This window comes from Girardinichthys multiradiatus, chromosome X, assembly GCF_021462225.1.
Source record: "Girardinichthys multiradiatus isolate DD_20200921_A chromosome X, DD_fGirMul_XY1, whole genome shotgun sequence".
Lineage (NCBI taxonomy): Eukaryota > Metazoa > Chordata > Actinopteri > Cyprinodontiformes > Goodeidae > Girardinichthys > Girardinichthys multiradiatus.
In genome coordinates, this window is record NC_061817.1 from 16,881,588 (window position 1) to 16,900,431 (window position 18,844).

General features: G+C 40.1%; 1 protein-coding gene across 2 annotated transcripts; it reads right to left on the reverse strand.

The window, feature by feature from the left end:
• Positions 1 to 381: 381 nt before the first annotated feature.
• LOC124862244 (vesicle-fusing ATPase) lies at positions 382 to 15,933 on the reverse strand. 2 transcript variants are annotated; one of them, XM_047356062.1, is made up of 20 exons: positions 15,848 to 15,933; positions 12,978 to 13,077; positions 12,849 to 12,888; positions 12,433 to 12,599; positions 12,244 to 12,348; positions 11,429 to 11,504; positions 9,759 to 9,914; positions 9,403 to 9,602; positions 8,597 to 8,762; positions 7,458 to 7,532; positions 6,755 to 6,942; positions 5,462 to 5,557; positions 5,201 to 5,357; positions 4,976 to 5,109; positions 4,720 to 4,866; positions 4,215 to 4,349; positions 3,780 to 3,893; positions 2,802 to 2,857; positions 2,522 to 2,566; positions 382 to 1,487 (listed from the first exon to the last, which is right to left on the reverse strand). In XM_047356062.1, exons 1-19 carry the CDS (start codon positions 15,928 to 15,930, stop codon positions 2,536 to 2,538), a joined length of 2,226 nt encoding a protein of 741 aa, XP_047212018.1. In that variant the 5' UTR covers positions 15,931 to 15,933; the 3' UTR covers positions 382 to 1,487; positions 2,522 to 2,535. The 2 variants fall into 2 exon arrangements, with proteins under 2 accessions (XP_047212018.1, XP_047212019.1); XM_047356063.1 differs by lacking the exon at positions 2,522 to 2,566.
• Positions 15,934 to 18,844: the final 2,911 nt, after the last annotated feature.

Below are 18,844 nucleotides of genomic sequence, written 5' to 3' on the forward strand. Positions count from 1 at the left end.
AATAAAGATGTTTTTTGGCAGTGGTTTTGAGCTTGTAACTCTCATAGATTCCATTTTGCCCACTCTCTTGTCTTGTTGTTGAATCATACTCTCACCTTAACTGAAGGTGAGGTCTGCAGTGCTTTATACGTTGTTTTGGGTCCTTTTGCGACCTTCTGGATGAGACATAGATGCAGTCTTGGAGAAATTTTGGTTAATACCTGTTTTTCCTTGAAAATGAACTTAGAATTTTTGAACCTATTGTATATAATTAAGCTATATTTGTCTGGGGTAAAAAGCTGCTGATGGTGTTGTGTATTACATCATGAAGAGAAGAACATTTGTCACTGTCCATCATTTTGTCTTGTGCAGCGATAAAGGAGGCCAGATATACATCAGATCAAAGGTTTGTTTTGCTGTGCATATGAGTGATTTATTGTAATAATCCATCTGAACATTGACATTTATGTACACACACACACACCCATCGTCAATGGTCTGTACAGAACAGGAAGTTTGGATTAGTTTTGAGCACTGAGCACAAGGCATAAGCAACAAAAATACAAATTAATATACAGCTATCTTTTTTTGGGAGTACACAATTAATTACAAACACACGATTCCATTTGAATAAACTTTAATCAACCACTCATACACACACACTATACACATGCAGCATTGGGTTTCCAACAATTCCCAACAAAGAACTGAACTGCACTGTATACACAGAAAGAGGCCAACAATCATTAACATATTTTTTATTACTACATTGAAATCAAATCTGGTCGAATAAACATCTCCAGCTCCACAGCAAGGAGGACCATACTGATAAACTATGAAATATCCATCTTCTGTTTAACTGTATTTTATCTTTCTATGTATATTATTTACAGAACAATGTCATACTGTATATTTAAATGGATTACATTTACACATGAAACAGCTTCTTTATACAGCCACAAGTAAATCACTAAAAGCCTTTCGTAAATTCACTTCTCAGCAGCCAAAGGGCTATTTGAGTCACTTTTGCCTGTGTTGTGTTTATACTGCTTGTGGGGATACACAACAATAGCTACTGCCAGCAGGACAAGAAATATGCAACAAATACAACAGCTAGTACAGCTAAAAACGCGGCTTCCTCTTTTTGTTCTTTTTTACACACAATGCACAAAACAACACTTTTTTTCCTCCATAATCATCTATTGCAGTTCCTTTACAGAGAACAGATTTTAACACTACCACTTCCAATAGTTGGCTGCAAAATGTTAATAAGAGCTGTTAGTGATGAGCAGGAGGAAGGGGATACAGACACATTTTCTCAATGGAACATGCAGTAGATGAGAGCAGTTGTCAAGTATTAATTTAGACCAGCTGATCAGTGGGTGAATGGACAACAAGGTTCTGGTTTTTCTTTTGCTTCTCCTCCCTTATTGGTTCCTGTTAATGCTTTGCAGATAGTGAGTCTCCTCAATTCCAGTTGCTCCCTCTACTCTTACAAACTGCGATCACTAGAGAAAGAAAGAAAATAGAAACAGAAGGCGAGACTTATTTAATATCTATGCAAGTTCAGACGCCATCTTCACTTGCTCACTATCAGAAAGGAAACCTCAGCTTGTTTCCATAAAATGTATGCACAGATGTTGGGAAGAAATAATAAAGGCACACATTGTACACAACACAAGAAAAATAATTATTATAAATTATAAAGCTTTATACCACTGCTCATGGACTCTCAAGCACTGTTTGGCAGTCCAATGTGCCTCTGCAAAAATACTCATAAATTCCTAATTACATGTTCCAAAACCTTCTGGAAAGCCTTCCCAGAAAGGTTGAAGCTGTTATAGCAGCAAAAGGTGGGGCAGCATTATATTAAACCCTAATGATTCATTTGTGAAGACAGAGAAGTAAATACTTTTAGTAATATGATGTTTATTTATTGTTGACTCCATGTGCTGCCATGGAATTATTTGTTTAATGGTGGATTGGCTTCTTATGTTTAGGTTTACAGCCTGTTATGGAGGAAGGGCTGCATGGCTGACCGCTGAAGGGCAGAGTGAGAAGGCTATGAAAGCTGGTTTACTTGGAAATGATGGTTGGGCAGCAGAGCCAGCAGCACACTGTAAACTTGCAGACTGTCAATACAACTCTGTGGTCTCACAGTCCAAAACCCTTTCTGGGTGATGCCTGATATTGATTATGATTAGCACATAAGCAAATGAAAATCTGTCCTACTTCCCTTCTGCTTCATTACTGCGTAGAGCATCATAATTTGTGTTTCAGATTAGGATTAGTGGAAGAGGTCCAGGTACAGTTAAAGCTAAGTCTAGGTTTACATGTTAGAATTTATGAACTAAGAAAAGCCTAGCTTTTAGCCAATCATATTATAGATCTGATCTATTATGAGCTGAGTAATACTTTAATCACTTTGTAATTAAATTATTACTCAGCTCTTTGCTAAAAGGTATAAAACCTAAAAGCTAATCTAATGAGCCAACTACAGAATCCACTAGTTCTAGTTTCATTGAACCATTGTTGGTCTTACCAGTTAAGAGCGACTTAAATTCGGATTTGATCACCGTCATTCAACCTGGTGATTGCAAAATAAAGTCACTGTGGTTAGTTGTTGTTCAGTGGAAACCAATTACTTTTAGACTTGTTATGCTCTTGTAGAGCAATATTTTTTAATTAAGGGTTGTGCTGAGTGTAACCTAAAGAAAATTAAAAAACAGACACATTAAAGGAAGGAGGATGACAATGATACAGGATGAGTTCCTAATCTGATGGATGTTGTTGCTGTGATTTAAAAGTATAAATATACTTACGCTCCCTCGTCTCTAAGCAGAGTCATAAATTTGATCACTCTGTAATCTGGATCCATCTAGAGATAGACAACATTGACCAAAGGAAAAAGTAAATGATTTAGTAGCAGTACAAAACATAAAAACTATCCTAACAACATTCCAGAGTGTTGTTATGATTCCCAACAATATATCAAATAAGAAATAAAATCTTCAGAAACGTTCAGTCGTAAATTGCTGATAATTTTCATTTCCTTCCAAAAACCTCAAATTACATTGATCCAGGTTGGTTTGGACAACCCAACCTGGCATCATCTGACAACCTCTTTTTGTATTTTCTTTGTTTCTCTTTGTCTGGTATTGCAATTTGTTTAATGATGTGATCTGAGTATGACAAAATATCAAAAATACAAGAAATCTGTTAGGGGCAAACACTTTTTTTTACAGCACTGTACATGGATTATGGAAAAAACTTGATAACTTCAATGAGTTAAATATAACTTCTAATATCAGTGTGCTTCTACACTTCAGTACCTTGCTGAAGATGGGTTTTAGACACCTATTGAAAGCATTACTTTGAAGTCAACCCTTGTCATTTATATTCCTTTCCATTACAATGGATATGGTAAGGTTTTGCTAATTTGCTATTTAGTCATCTAAACATCCAGCACGCCAGAATCAGGAGCAGAATTCTTTAGTAGGTTTGCTGGGAAAGTTGAATATCTGGGAATTCATTTCTTATGGCTTGGCCTATTGCTATGAATCATGGGGCTTGTAGTTTAGTCACTACATAATAACATCTCAATTCCTCAGACAGAACCACAGATCCCATGAGAAATAAATGCTTCTGCAGCATTTTTCAAACCAAATAAACTAATTAATGAATTAATCAAGAAACGAAACAATAATTAAACAACTGTAAATATTTTGACTTAACTGGACAGGATTTAATACCTTGTAGCTTATGGACATTTTTTTTGTTTGTTACTTGATCTTTCTTACTTGAAGTGACATCTCAATGAGCACTAGGAGCTTCTTGATGCCGATCCAGACCCGCTTCCCTTTGAGCTGCTGTGCAATGCTGGCTCGCTCTTTATCGGTGAAGCTTCCCAGCAGCTAAAAGGTCAAAGAAATGTTGAGATTTTCAGTGTTAACTTCCGACCCTCCATTGACAGGGATAAAGAAATACACTCATAACAATGCTATAGCCAAAAATATTTTTTCTGGTAGGCTGAAATAATGTTTTCCCCAAAAGTAGAGAAATGTCAAGGCTGACAGTTCTTTTGAGCCTAGACTGTAAAGTGAACATTTTTAATCTATCATTGATAAAGTTTAGAATGTTCAGTACTTATCCACTAGAAGGATCCTAACATCTGTCCAGATGCGAACCTCAAACAAACCTAACTTCATGTGTGATTTGGATTCTTTATATTGTACCTCTAAAGCATCGACTAACTGCTCCCCAGTGGAGATGTTGGGAACGTGGATAGTGGTGCTGAAGGCATCCAGCATCTCCATCTCTTGCAGAACATCCTTTCTACTGGTGGTGCCGATGATAAGCAGCTTCCGGCCCTGCAGGATGAGGACACAACTCACTTTTATCTGTTTTTGATTACACTACAGAATGAATGAAACACATGCAAGCCAGCAATGGGCATGTAAATGATTTGATCTGCAAGGTGCTTCAACAACAGCAACATGTGACAAGATTTGGCATCATAGGTTGAGTTTCCTTAAAATCAGACAGTAAGTTTTGGATATGCATTAGGCAAGACATCACTGCAGCCTAATGTTGGAGCCAGTCTCCATCTGATCTCGTCATGTCATCTTAAAGCAGCTGGTTGTAAAGAGTACACCGATCTCTGACGCTTCACTAAGTTTTTGTTACTTAGTGTTTATAACATACAACATAAATGATAACAGGTTTCAGAAGATCTCTCACCTTGGGTGGAGGTTTTTTAAGCAACACCAGCAGAGCCTGTAGCACAAGGTTGGAGAAACGAGGGCCAATAGGCACATAATCAAGCAGCCGCTCAATGTCATCCACCACAACACAGCTGAGCTGGGACTTGTATGCATCATCAAAGACCTGTGATAGACAGAAGAGGAGGAAGGTATTTGACAGGAAATTAAGTAAATATGAAAGCTTGGTTGTTTAACTGTAAACTTTGAAGCCAAAAATAATTTGTAACACTTGCCTTTTTGATAGCCTGGCATTTGGAGATCTCTGAGTTTCCAATCATCTTGTCTGGAGAGCAGATCTTAATGAAGGGGAACTGAGAGTCCTCTGCAATCTTAGCTGCCAAGGCTGTCTTTCCACTGTGGGATGGACCTGTGTGTGTACACAGAAGCGGTACACTTTACCATCTGAATCTGAGTTACTTGTTACTTTAGAATGCTTTGGTTAATAACTCTTTATTTACCCTCCAGAAGTACAGCCACCAGAGGAGTGCGATCACTGTTCTTTGTCTGCTGGACAAGCAGCTCTCCATCATCCAGGACACGGGTAACAGGGTCGCCCCATTTGATGATACCGTTCATGACGTAGCTGGAATAATCCTCCTGGTTTGTTCCAAAAGCCTGTAAATAAAGAATTTGGACTTGTGAGTAACCCTGTTTGGCCTGTTTTCCACGTCGATAGACCATAATGATTTTACACAACATGAACCTTGACTGTTACATACAGGCTTGATGTCGTTGTTGAGGGATCCCATGAAGTCATCTCTGGTGACCTGAAGCTTCTCTGCCCGCTCCATGTCGACCTCAACCGTAGATGTAGCCTGGAGAAGAACATGAAGCCAAAGAAATATTGACAGAGCAGTAACTGTTTAAAAATATTGACTTTCGGTTAAAGACATGCAAAAGTTCCTTTAAAATGTTCAATGTCAAGATTTCAAAACAATATTTTGCAAAAGTTAAATTTTTGCAAAGCGCTATCCAGTTGCTGTCGGCATGTGACTTCTAGTGAAGTAAGTTTATACTATTATTATGAGCCCTTAAAGTGAGTGCTTTAAGCTCGACACCCTGTTTGAGACTGTCAGTCAGTCAGTCAGTCAGTCATTCTCTACCGCTTATTCCATAATGGGTTGCGGGGAAGCTGGTGCCTATCTCCAGCAGTCTATTGGCAAGAGGCGGGGTACACCCTGGACAGGTTGCCAGTCCATCGCAGGGCAACACACAAACAACCATGCACACACTCATTCATACACCTAAGGGCAATTTAGAGTTACCAATTAACCTAACAGGCATGTTTTTGGACTGTGGGAGGAAGCCGGAGTACCCAGTGAGAACCCACGCATGCACGGGGAGAACATGCAAACTCCATGCAGAAAGACCCCAGGCTGGGAATTGAACCCAGGACCTTCTTGCTGCAAGGCAACAGTGGTACCAACTGCGCCACCGTGTTTGAGACTGTTGAAGTATAAAAGGAAGTAGTCCTTGAGTAGTTTGCTTTGTTACGTCAGCTAATAAAGACTATTTGTCAGGCAGGGTGGCCACACTTGGTTACAGTACCATTGAAGGTGGTCCCACCACTTTAAACTATTTATCTGGCAGCAGTTTGGATACAATGTACTTTTGAGAAAGTTTAGATATTTATTATCCACTAATAAAGCATTGTAACCCCCCCCCCCCCCTTTTTTTTTTTTTTTTTTTCAGTTTAAGGCACTTTAAATAGCTAAAATCAGCTAAAATAGGCTGACCTGTAGATTTTTATCCTTTCACTGCTTTGAGGATTTCTTCCTCTCTTTACAGGCTTGCAGAACACAGACAGACTGTGGCTGTTAGGATTACAGGCCCTCACATTTAGCAGGGCCTATGTCCTTATCACAGCAGCTGATTAATTCCAGGCCAGGGTGTTTGATCTGTGCTGACACCATATCCTGCTTCCTATCCAGTAGGCTATCTCCCATCCTGTTTCCCCCAAAACTGAAGCCATCTCAAACTGAGGCACCAAACATTAAAGAGAGTCAGGTGACCTTGATATGTCGGTTCATGGCGGTGGATTGTGCTGCCCTGACAAGCCCTTCCAGCTCGGCACCGCTGTAGTTCTTTGTCTCCGAGCCCAGCTCTTTGATGTCAACATCTGAGGCCAGCAGATTGAAGCTTCGCATCTTAGTGGTGTGGATGTTTAGAATCTGGACACGGCCCTTCTCATCAGGTAGACCTGAAGGACAAATGATTAGGGCATAGTGGCAGTGAGAGACAAACGGAGGGGCATAGAAGGAACAGACAGGGAAGGATAGATGTCTAACTGATATCATGCAGAAGCACTACTGATGTATGCCCCTGATGGGTTAAAACACACTAAGTCTGTGTTGGAAGTTTTTGCACAGGTCACACTGTAGGATGCTTGCAAAAATCCTTCAAGTCAACCTAAAACATGCAGTAGGAGCAGATCAGATACCCTACAAGGGAGCTACATTGGTTGGCTTTAGGGAAGTCTATTACTTACAGGGTACTAGAGGGGGCCCGAGTTCAAAGGATTAATGTAGGCCATTTCTGGCTCTTCCTACGCAAGACCCATGTGGATTATCTCTGGCCCATATGGTTTACCTTGCATATGCTGCCTGCTAAGAACCCACAGAAAATTATACTCATGGTGGACATGTGCACTGTAATAAGCACTTCATAAATTAAAATGAAAGATTAAAATAAAGCCAAGACTGTTTTAGCACTCACCAATTTCCATCTTCACCTCAAACCTGCCAGGCCTCATCAGAGCATCATCGATGAGGTCGGGCCTGTTGGTCATTCCTGCAAAGAGAGACAGTTGGTCAGAGGTCAGAAATTTACAGGAAAAAATAAGGATTTATGGGGAGACCAGCAAACTAAAGTAGGAGCAGAGGCAGATGTGTTTCGATTACTAAGAAATCTACAACAATATTCACAACAAATGTTGCTAGTCAGCTGTGTTTCACTGGCAACTTTTTGCATTTGTCATTCCTTTCACCACCTAGAACTCAATCCGAAAAAGATAAATACCATGAGTAAGTTCTACTAGATAATAAAGGACTTTAAGCTAAAATGTCACTTCAAACCCCCCAAATAACTATTTGTTAAGTCAGGTTAAATTAAAATATCTATAGCTTAATTTTAAGGTCAGTTGGAGAAATTATGTCCTGATTTAAGGGTGTTTTTGTTTTTGCTTGGGTTTTAGTTATTCTTATTTCCAGTTTACGTTTTTGCATCTTACTTCTGTTTTCCTGGCTGTGCTTTACTTCCTTAGTATTGTTCATGTTCTGTACTTCATGTTTTCCTGATGGGTTTGTATTGTTGGAGATCTGTTTGCCATAGTCACGTTTTGTTCTTCCTGCATCTGTCAACCTGCAATCAGCTTCATTCGGTCCACCTCATCATGTAATCAGTCTTCTCGTTTCACCTGTATCATGCTCCATATATACACTATCATTCTGTTCATTTCTTGCAGTAACTTTTCAGTTCACTCTGCTCATGCAAAGCCTGTTTTGCCAAGTTTGTCCTGTTCATGTCAAGCATGTCTTGCCTGCCTGTCCATGCCTGTTTTTCCCACCACCTGCTGAAGTGAGTTTCATTTATTAAATTTTTTACTCACCACACTACACTGCTTCCTGCTTGTCTGCATTCTGGGGTCCACCACTACACCACGTATTTGACAAATTATTAGTAATAGTTTTTAGTCATGTTTGCCCTAAGTCTTTAATGTTCATTTCTGGGTAGCAGTTTTGTGATTTTTTTATGCTGATCAGATGAGAGTTAAATAGTCCACACTAATCAGAAAACCAGTCAGTAGAGTGATTGTGCAGGTTTACGTGGCTCTATTCTGATTTCACTGTCCTTACCAATAACCAGGATGTTGTTAAGTTGCTCCACGCCATCGATTTTCGACAGGAGCTGGTTGACCACAGTGTCGTGTACACCAGTGCTGCTAGCGCCCGTGCCTCTCTGCTTGCAGATGGCATCCAGCTCATCAAAGATAATGATGTGGAGACCGCTGTTGGCGCCAAGCTGAAAACATGGATGCTTTTTTAGTTTCATTCATGTTCTTTAACATTTTGCATTTAGAGCCTGAGATGCATTCATTCAAGGTGAACAAGACTTTTAGTCAGACCTTTTACTTTTATTGAGAAATCAGTTTGTTTCAAGTGATCACACTTTCATCTCCTGGGAACATACTTCACGACTTTCATGTTTCATACTTCCTTTGAATCCTGCTTCATTAGTGCTTATGTTCTTGGGAGAAAGACTCGTTCCAGTTACCACCAAGGGTGAGGACACCTTCTGCCTTTCTAAAATGCCACGGAGATGCCTCCTCTAACCAGCTTTTTGTTTTCTTTTAACCGGCACATAGAAGCCAGGAGGACATTCCTTCAGTAGCCAGACAGCTCCAAATACGAGTGACAACATGGTATCAGGAGCTAATTTGAGAGAATTTTCATGTCAAACGTACTCCACACACCTATACCCCCCATTTCCTCAACCCCTCACCACACATGCACACTTAAATATGACATTTATGAAAGTTCTACATCGACCATGTAAAATTGTAGTTAGTACAAAAGTGCTTTATAAGTTTAGTTATTGTGATTATTAGTTCCTGATATTCATGCCTCAGTGGTCGATAACATAAGTCAGAGAGGTCTCTCACCCTCTTCTGCTCCTCCTCTGCATCAGCAAACAGTTTGCGGATGTTGGCCTCAGACTCTCCCACGTACTTGTTGAGGATCTCTGGGCCGTTGACAACCTTTGGCTCACGGGCGTTGAGCATCTTGCCGATCTGCCTGGCCATCAGTGTTTTTCCACATCCTGGTGGCCCAAACAGCAAGATCCCCTTCACATGCTTACAGCCTTGAACAAGAAAAGCACCATTAGAATAATGACAAGACTAGAGAACATTATTAAAGGAACGAATGCAAAGAAGAAAATCAAAGAAGACATACATATAATAGTTTCTAGGTCCTTTCTATTTTACAGATGTGAAAATGTCTAAAAGCCATGTCTTACCCATCTGCTCCACAATGTCAGGAGGGAAAACCCTGGAAGCAAAGGCTCTGCGGAAAATGTCAGAGAATTCCTTGTCCAGACCTCCAATTCCCATTTTCTCAAAGTTCCAGTCAGGGTTAATGATTGTCTGCCGTGCCTCCTTGGTTTTTGCCTTACCTGTTCAAAAATAGAAATATTATCAGATATTCTAAGACCTACCGGGGTTGGACGATTAAACTGAAACACCTGTCATTTTAGTGTGGGAGGTTTCATGGCTAAATTGGACCAGCCTGGTAACCAGTCTTCATTGATTGCACATTGCAACAGAAAGAGCAGAGTGTGAAGGTTCAATTAGCAGGGTAAGAGCACAGTTTTGCTCAAAATATTGAAATGCACACAACATTATGGGTGACATACCAGAGTTCAAAAGAGGACAAATTGTTGGTGGACGTCTTGCTGGGTCATCTGTGACCAAGACAGCAAGTCTTTGTGATGTATCAAGAGCCACGGTATCCAGGGTAATGTCAGCATACCACCAAGAAGGATGAACCACATCCAACAGGATTAACTGTGGACCCAAGAGGAAGCTGTCTGAAAGGGATGTTCAGGTGTTAACCCGGATTGTATCCAAAAAACATAAAACCACGGCTGCCCAAATCACGGCAGAATTAATTGTGCACCTCAACTCTCCTGTTTCCACCAGAACTGTCCGTCAGGAGCTCCACAGTGTTAATATACACGGCCGGGCTGCTATAGCCAAACCTTTGGTCACTCATGCCAATGCCAAACGTTGGTTTCAATGGTGCAAGGAGCGCAAATCTTGGGCTGTGGACAATGTGAAACATGTATTGTTCTCTGATGAGTCCACCTTTACTGTTTTCCCCACATCCGGGAGAGTTACGGTGTGGAGAAGCCCCAAAGAAGCGTACCACCCAGACTGTTGCATGCCCAGAGTGAAGCATGGGGGTGGATCAGTGATGGTTTGGGCTGCCATATCATGGCATTCCCTTGGCCCAAAACCTGTGCTAGATGGGCGCGTCACTGCCAAGGACTACCGAACCATTCTTGAGGACCATGTGCATCCAATGGTTCAAACATTGTATCCTGAAGGCGGTGCCGTGTATCAGGATGACAATGCACCAATACACACAGCAAGACTGGTGAAAGATTGGTTTGATGAACATGAAAGTGAAGTTGAACATCTCCCATGGCCTGCACAGTCACCAGATCTAAATATTATTGAGCCACTTTGGGGTGTTTTGGAGGAGCGAGTCAGGAAACGTTTTCCTCCACCAGTATCACGTAGTGACCTGGCCACTATCCTGCAAGAAGAATGGCATAAAATCCCTCTGACCACTGTGCAGGACTTGTATATGTCATTCCCAAGACAAATTGACGTTGTATTGGCTCCAAAAGGAGGCCCTACACCATACTAATAAATTATTGTGGTCTAAAACCAGGTGTTTCAGTTTCATTGTCCAACCCCTGTAGACAAATATAGAGTCAATGACAATGATTTGTGATTGCAGATAGCTCTGATTCATTTTGTTTGCTCTTGCTGCCATCTTGTGGAGAAAACAGACTCAGGGGGTACCCATGTTGCTTTTGCAGCATTCTGGCTTTACATGTATAAATAAGTTGGTATTCAAATAGAATCTGTGCATATAAATGGAGATGAAAGAAGAACGTACCCACAAGTGTGAGAGAAGAATTCTCTGCCTTCTCAAAAATCACCTGGCTGTTGCCCACCATCAGACCGCTGTCAATCTGTTAGGGTAATTACAGTTACTCACACTCCTCAACCGAGAATCTAAGTTTTTTTTACATGTTCTGTGGTTATTATTACCTTATTTGAATCAAATCCTGCATTCTAACCCAATATAAACATACATTATAACAAAATAGTGCTTTAAAACAAATTAATTAAAGTAAAACTTTTAATAACCAAAAGGAAAGAACAGGCCTTCTGCAATATATATGATTCAATATAAAAAAAGCAAAATTAACCTATTAAGCATTTAAAATGTACAGAAGTCTTATTAGAATCCAAATGTAAGGTCTGCTTGTTTCATACAGATTTAATTTAAATGCATCTTTCATGAAAATGCCAGCAGTTAAACTTATAACCAATGCATGCATATTTTATGTGAAGCCAATACCTTATATACATTTAGAGCTGAACAGCTCTGTGAGCTCATGCTCTAATTTATTAGGACTTGACTGCAATTATATGTGGATCATTCTACGTTCTTCAGAGCAATTTTCCAGCTCACTCTCTGGAGTTTAATTACTTAGAACTAATGATGTGTCTCAGAACAATCAACAAAATCCCATCAGTGGCAGAACAAATCCTCAACTCTTATCAGAGGCGATTCCAGCAGCAGATTATCCAGCATCTCAGACGTCTTGCTTTGAATCATGGCAGCAAAGTCCTATTTTACTTCATTTCTTACTTTTGGTTCTCCTTTTAGTTTTGGTGTTTGAGCTCTTTAAAGAGGTCTGGTACCTTTTGTGGCTTCTTTCCTGGATCCCCTTTCAGGATGCTGGCGTCCATTGCCTCGACATCCTTCACCACCAAGCCAAACAGCTTATCGCAGAAACTGAACACTAACTGGAATTTGGAGACAGGAAAAATATTTTTTATAAAAGCCTATAATTCAATGTAAAAGTGAAAGGAAAACTGTGGAGCATTGACCTGCTGGGTGACAGAGAAGGCTTGGTTGTTAAATTGCTGGATGAACTCAGCAGCCATCTTGTCTGAGTCATAGGGAGAGGAGTCGGTGTTCTTCTTCTGCAGGAAGTCGATTTCGATTGTCATGGCACCAATACACTGCTTGGCCTTGTCAAAGTTGTAGTTGGATACTGAATGGGCAGACAAACTCAGTTATTTTTCATAAAATAAAGGTCTGAATATCAACTGTCTCACTTAAAACATTTTTTTATGTCTGTCCGATCTTCTACTAACTAAAGCATCTCAAATAGTTCAGAGCACATCTGCCAGCATCATCACTGTGAATTTCATGCCTGCCCTAGGACTAACTGACAGCCTAACATTGCTAACAGTTATTTACTAACATCTGATGATGCATGAGTTAAAAAACAAAGTTTTACCTTCCACCTCCTGGCCAATGGAGAGACCTGCCCATTTTCTCTGCAATAGAAAAAGATAAACACCTAAGAATGAGGCCAACAACTATCTTATAATATAGGAAGGATTTGTTTCAGTGCATGCGTATGAACCTGCGGCAGGCTGAAGGCGATACTTCCAGGTGCTACAGTATGATGGGTCTTGACTGTGAACACATACTTGTGGTTTGGTGTAGTTTTCACTGTCACGTGTCTGCAGAGAAAGGCAACAATCCCTGATTAAGCTTCATGGATGACTTTATAGTGCCCATAAGTTGTTGTCAGGATAATCACAGTAATGGGCCACTGAAGTCACTAATACGGCAATTGGGACATGTGAGTCACTGGCCCTACCCTCTATTCAGCTAAGTGCTTGGGTGGTTGTTCTTCACAATCCAAACATATCCTTAACTATGCCATGTCCGCCTGAGGAGTAGGTGTTAGAAAGATGAAATCTAAGGACACCTCCTCTGTTTAGAGATGGTTTTTCATGTTCAACATCGATGGCTTCTTTCACTCTTGTCTCAAACCACCAGCCTTTCCTGTCCCAAATGTCCACATTACTGTCTTTCAACGACAGTCCCTTTTCTGTGTTGTATCATCCATTTTTGTAGCTACTGTTTAGTTTCTTCATTATAGAGGTCTGAACATTACTTGCTGCACTGGACCACATTTGCCTCAGTGCTGAGTTTGTGTTTGGATGTTTTATCATTGGGATGAACCAGTCTCTGTCTGAGAGTGATCTTGGGTTTAAAATGCACCGGAATATTACGCTTGGAAAATTTCCTTCTTAGTTTCTCGAATACTCGAGCCACATATGAAAACTGGCTCAGAGTTTATCTGTTCTTTCTTTCTAGGTGAAACAACTAAAGGAGCTACATCCATTAACATTTACTTTTCCTTCCCATAGAAAGTACTCCTGGATCAGTGCTTCTTTGTTCTTTTTGTGTCTCTGCTCTGTTCTCTCAAACCCCCAGTCGGTCGTTGCAGATGGCCGCTCACACTGAGCCTGGTTCTGCTGGAGGTTTCTTCCTGTTAAAAGGGAGTTTTTCCTCTCCACTGTCGCTACATGCATGCTCAGTATGAGGGATTGCTGTAAAGTCAACGCCAGTGACTGTCCACTGTCTCTACATGCTCATCCGGGAGGAGGGAATGCTGCAAGTCACTGACTTGATGCAATCTGCTGGGTTTCCTTAGACAGAAAAACTTTTTATCCAATTTGAATAAAAAGCTAACTCTGACTGCACTGTTCAATTGTTAGGATTAATAGGAATGTATGTACCTGACTGTTGTGAAGTGCCTTGAGACAACATGTGTTGTGAATGGGTGCTATATAAATAAACTGAATTGAATTGAATGGAGGTCAAGGTATATATTCTAAGAATTTTAACTTCTGGGCCTGTTCCAGGGGGTTTCCTCAACCATGTGCAGAGGCTATAGTCCTCAATGTGGCTGTCCTGGGTTTGAGTCCCGGACCCGTCGACCTTTGCTAAATGTCTCCCCCTCTCTTTGCACTCTGTCTACCTACTGTCGAAAAATGAAAAATAAAGGCCACTGCTGCTGCTGCTGCAAAAAAAAAAAAAAAAAAAATATATATATATATATATATATTAAAAAAATGCAGGGTTTATCCTTATTGTCAGCACTAAGCACTGACATTGCTAATCATACTAAGATATATAATAAATTATTATCTAAGTGTTTTCAAACTGATAGGAATGTAGCACCACTAACAGCACCATATAAAGCATTTTAAAGAAGGCATTGCTTGTGCAAGTAGCTAACTCTGGTGTTAACCTCTAGAGTTTTAATATTCTTGTTGTATAACAAGATTTCCTGTCACAAGATCTGGAAATAATACAACAATACAATTTTTCCCATTGCCCTCATGCGATGGCCTGAGGTCGATTACAAATTTTTTAAAACAGTGAGTAATTTGTGAAACTTTACGGCCTGGGACACCCTACATACATTTTTTGCCCAATTTTACCCCCGATTCCCATTACAGAAAGGTTTGCTGTACTAGTTGGGGAAAGTCAGCAGGGTGAGTTGAGAGGGTGTCTGCAGGTGTGTGAGGGGAACCGACCTAGGGAAACACTACACAACTTTTATCAATGTGAAGTGTTTCTCCATGACAAACAAAAGAGAGACACTCAGATATTTAAGAGAAACATATGTTAAATAATGAACGACTCTTGGTCTTCCTTTCCTGGGGCGGTCCTCATGTGAGCCAGTTTGTTTGTAGCGCTTGATGGTTTTTGCAACTGCACTTGGGGACACTTTCAAAGTTTTCCCACTTGTTCGGACTGACTGACCTTCATTTCTTAAAGTAATGATGGCCACTCGTTTTTCTTTACTTAGCTGCTTTTTTCTTGCCATAATACAAATTCTAAAAGTCTATTCAGTAGGACTATCAGCTGTGTACTGTATCCAGCTCCTGCACAACACAACTGATGGTCCCAACCCCATTTATAAGGCTTGAAATCCCACTTATTAAACCTGACAGGGCACACCTGTGAAGTAAAAACCATTTCAGGTGACTACCTCTTGAAGCTCATCAACAGAATGCCAAGAGTGTGTGGAGCAGTAATAAAGCAAAAGGTGGCTACTTTGAAGAACCTAGAATATAAGACATATTTTCAGTTGTTTCACACTTTTTTGTTCAGTATATAATTCCACATGTGTTAATTCATAGTTTTGATGCCTTCAGTGTGAAGCTACAATATTCATAGTCATGAAAATAAAGAAAACTCTTTGAATGAGAAGGTGTGTCTAAACCTTTGGTCTGTACTGTATATCATAATTATTTCAATATTATATATTCAAAAAATAAAAGTCTCATACTACTGCCTTTGGCTTAAGGGGTTGAATGCTGGATGACCAGGTGGATAGATCCGTAGATAAATAGGTGAGTTCAGATGGATGAGCATAGAGATGTCTTGCTTTAAATTTGCATTGAGAACACATCAGTGATGACTACTCACTGTCCTGACTGCAGATCCTTCTCGCTCACGACGGCACAGTTAGTCAGCGACAGCTCATCTGTCGGACATCGGCCAGCTTGCATGGTCTAGAAAACGAAAAGAAAAAAAGGAGGTGGGGGTGGAAAATAAAATGGGCACAATTTGAAATGTATTTGGAATAACAGCACACTGTATTCCACTAGATTTGCTTCAACCTCATAGAAAACTGGATACAACAACATTCTTCAGAGTGGAAACTACTAAGTGAAAAAGTCAAAGAGTTATTTTAATATCAGGTGTTTAAAAATAGGACTGAGATTTAATAACTCCTCATTTTGGAAATTGTGAAAACATGCATTTTTAATGTTAACTTTAAAAATGCATGTTTTTGTTAACTTGCATGTTATTATTTATGTGTACATGTTTGAAATGAACTGAACTAAATTAATAGCTATTTAAAAGGAAACAAGATGTTTTTCATTGCATGTTGTGACATCTCTGCAGTATATTTAGGCTGCAAGAGAGCAAGAGAGTGAGACTTTCAGCAGATTACAAGAAGGCTGAACAGAGTAAAGCAAACAACCTCTGTCATATCTTCTTGAACTTCCAACCCACATCTTTAATGAAATATATACTATATTTGGAAATGGTGGCAGTCATTTGAAAAGCTAAGATTTAAGGTAAGAATCTATTTTCCAATAGTTATTTTCCCTTAATAAATGAAAGGATCATTTGAAAAAGCATTTTTGTGATTTGTTGTTAAACATTTAAGTACGAAAAGAAAAGAGCTGAAAGTCAGAGAACAGCACATGAAAGAAATTGGGGGGGGTTGCACAGGGATTATGGGCCTGTGCCATCTCGGGTCCTGTCAAACCCGTTAACGGGCCTGGCCATGATAATCATGCTAGTTGCAAATATAAGATGTTAAAAATTGTTTAACTGTCCTGTTGGAAGCAGAAACTGGGTACTCAGAGTTGGACTCGTTTATCATCCAGGCTGAAGTCAGTGAGGTGGTCAAAAAGCTCCACAGTGGCAAGGCTTCGAAGGTGGATGAGATCCACCGATAGTCGAACCTCGGCTTCAGGAAAAGCAGTGTGCTTTTTGTCCTAGCCGTGGAACAGTGGACCAGCTCTGTACCCTCTACAGGGTGCTCGAGGGTTCATGGGAGTTTCCCCAACCGGTCCACATGTGTTTTCTGTGTTTTGTTCAACTGTCACTCATGGTGCCCTGTGGGATCAACTCCTCCAAGTCTAAGGCCATGGTTCTTGACCGGAAAAGGGTGGCTTCCCCTCTTTAGGTTGGAGGGGAACTCCTGCCTCAAGTGGAGGAGTTCAAGTATCTCTGGGTCTTGTTCTCGAATGGAGGTAATTATGGAGCGGGAGATTGACAGACAAAGTAATGAGTAATGAGGACGCTGTGACGGTCCTTTGTGGTTAAGAGAGAGCTGAGACGAAAAGTTCCTACCCTCACCTATGGGCATGAAATTTGAGTCATGACCGAAAGAACGAGATCCCGGATACAAGCGGCTGAAATGAGCTTCCTGCGCAGGGTGGCCGGGCTCTCCCTTAGAGAGAGCTCGAAGTAGAGCTGCTGCTCCCTGTTTAACAAAAACAAAAACTGTGTCCTCTCAGTGATGTGATGTTGCCTCTTCTGCTAATATAAATGGCTAGCAGCAGCTGATTGCATAAGGGCTAGAAGAAGATGAGGGCTGGATTGACTTAAGGAACATTTGCTATTGGACAAAATCTGTACCTGCAAGTAAAGGTTTTACGAAGACAGATTGCCAACAAAATCCTGAGAGCATCTCTAATAGAGGTGATCAGGAAGGTGACAAAACAGCCATTTAGCATCCTCAGCTTACACTTTAGGCTTAGACTAAAAATAAAACCCGAGCTGCATCTTCAGTAAAACAAAGAAAGTGTTTCCACTGTGTCTGAGAGAAAATGATTCACTCTATTAGATGCTGTATCTCAAAGGGAGTCAGGAATTAACACTGCTAACCTTTCAGCAGTAGCAAGGGAAATGAAAAGGCTGAGATGCAATAAGTCTGATAGTTTTAAAAGTGTTGTAATCAGCAGTTGGTCAGAAATAAACCGAACTGCTTGAATATTTCATGTTTACAATGAAGTTAATGCATGTAAAACATCTGTAAGCCTTTTTCCATTTTAACTCCTTAATCACTGAGGTATTGTAAGTTCCATTTGTATCTCTTTTCTTTATAACATTCCTTAGATTAGTCGATGTTTCAGGGTCTTCTCTTTTAGTTAGATGATGTTACCAATCTATCAAAAAGGAAAATAACGGTGATGAAACCTTTAGCTCCCTGATCCAGTTTTCCACTGACTGAGAGGCTATCAGATGTCAGCAATGAACAAACTGACATTTTCTCATGTTCACATAACTCGCAAACGGTTTTGACAAACAAGCATGTCTACTGCAGGAAAAGAACGTCAACAGAGATGGAAATGCAGCACACACCACTGCAACCTGAGCCTTTCAAGCGGTAACCATAGTAACAACACAGTAACAACAATGAAACAGAGCCAAGGACAATAAATCAGGTTGATTTGTCTGAATGAATATCACTTGGAGGCAGCGAGTGTTATGGCAACAGAAATAATTTGATTTGATATTGCTTTCAACAACGCTTTGCAGAACATTTGTAAAAGCTGCACCAAAAGTTGATACATGCATTAGTGTATAAAGTGGTCCATAAAAACATAAAGTTACATTGAGATATGCTTGCTGACAATAATGAAACTAAGCAACTAAGCTATATTTATTTATTTACTGTATTTTATTCCAAGCACTGTATGCATTTAGCATGATTATAAACAAATAAAAAATTTTTGTTGCTTATTTTCTAGCAATATCCAAAAATATTATGAATGTGTTTGCTGGTCCCTTTAAATAGAGATTAGTATTACAGTCACGCTTCAAGCTAAGTGTTTAACTTTAATTAGTGAAAATACTGTAAAACATTCTGTGGGCTCCGTTTTTCTTTGAAGCTCCTTTGTT

What these genes read in the sequence shown, in the direction of transcription:
- LOC124862244 (XM_047356062.1), bottom strand. Translation starts at nt 15,930, where the DNA reads ATGCAAGCTGGCCGATGTCCGACAGATGAGCTGTCGCTGACTAACTGT. An exon ending in CAGGAAAGAAGCCACAAAAG is followed by an intron (nt 11,505 to 12,243) that starts GTACCAGACCTC and finishes TTACCCTAACAG; the next exon opens with ATTGACAGCGGTCTGATGGT. An exon ending in TGAGGTGAAGATGGAAATTG is followed by an intron (nt 6,943 to 7,457) that starts GTGAGTGCTAAA and finishes TTTGTCCTTCAG; the next exon opens with GTCTACCTGATGAGAAGGGC.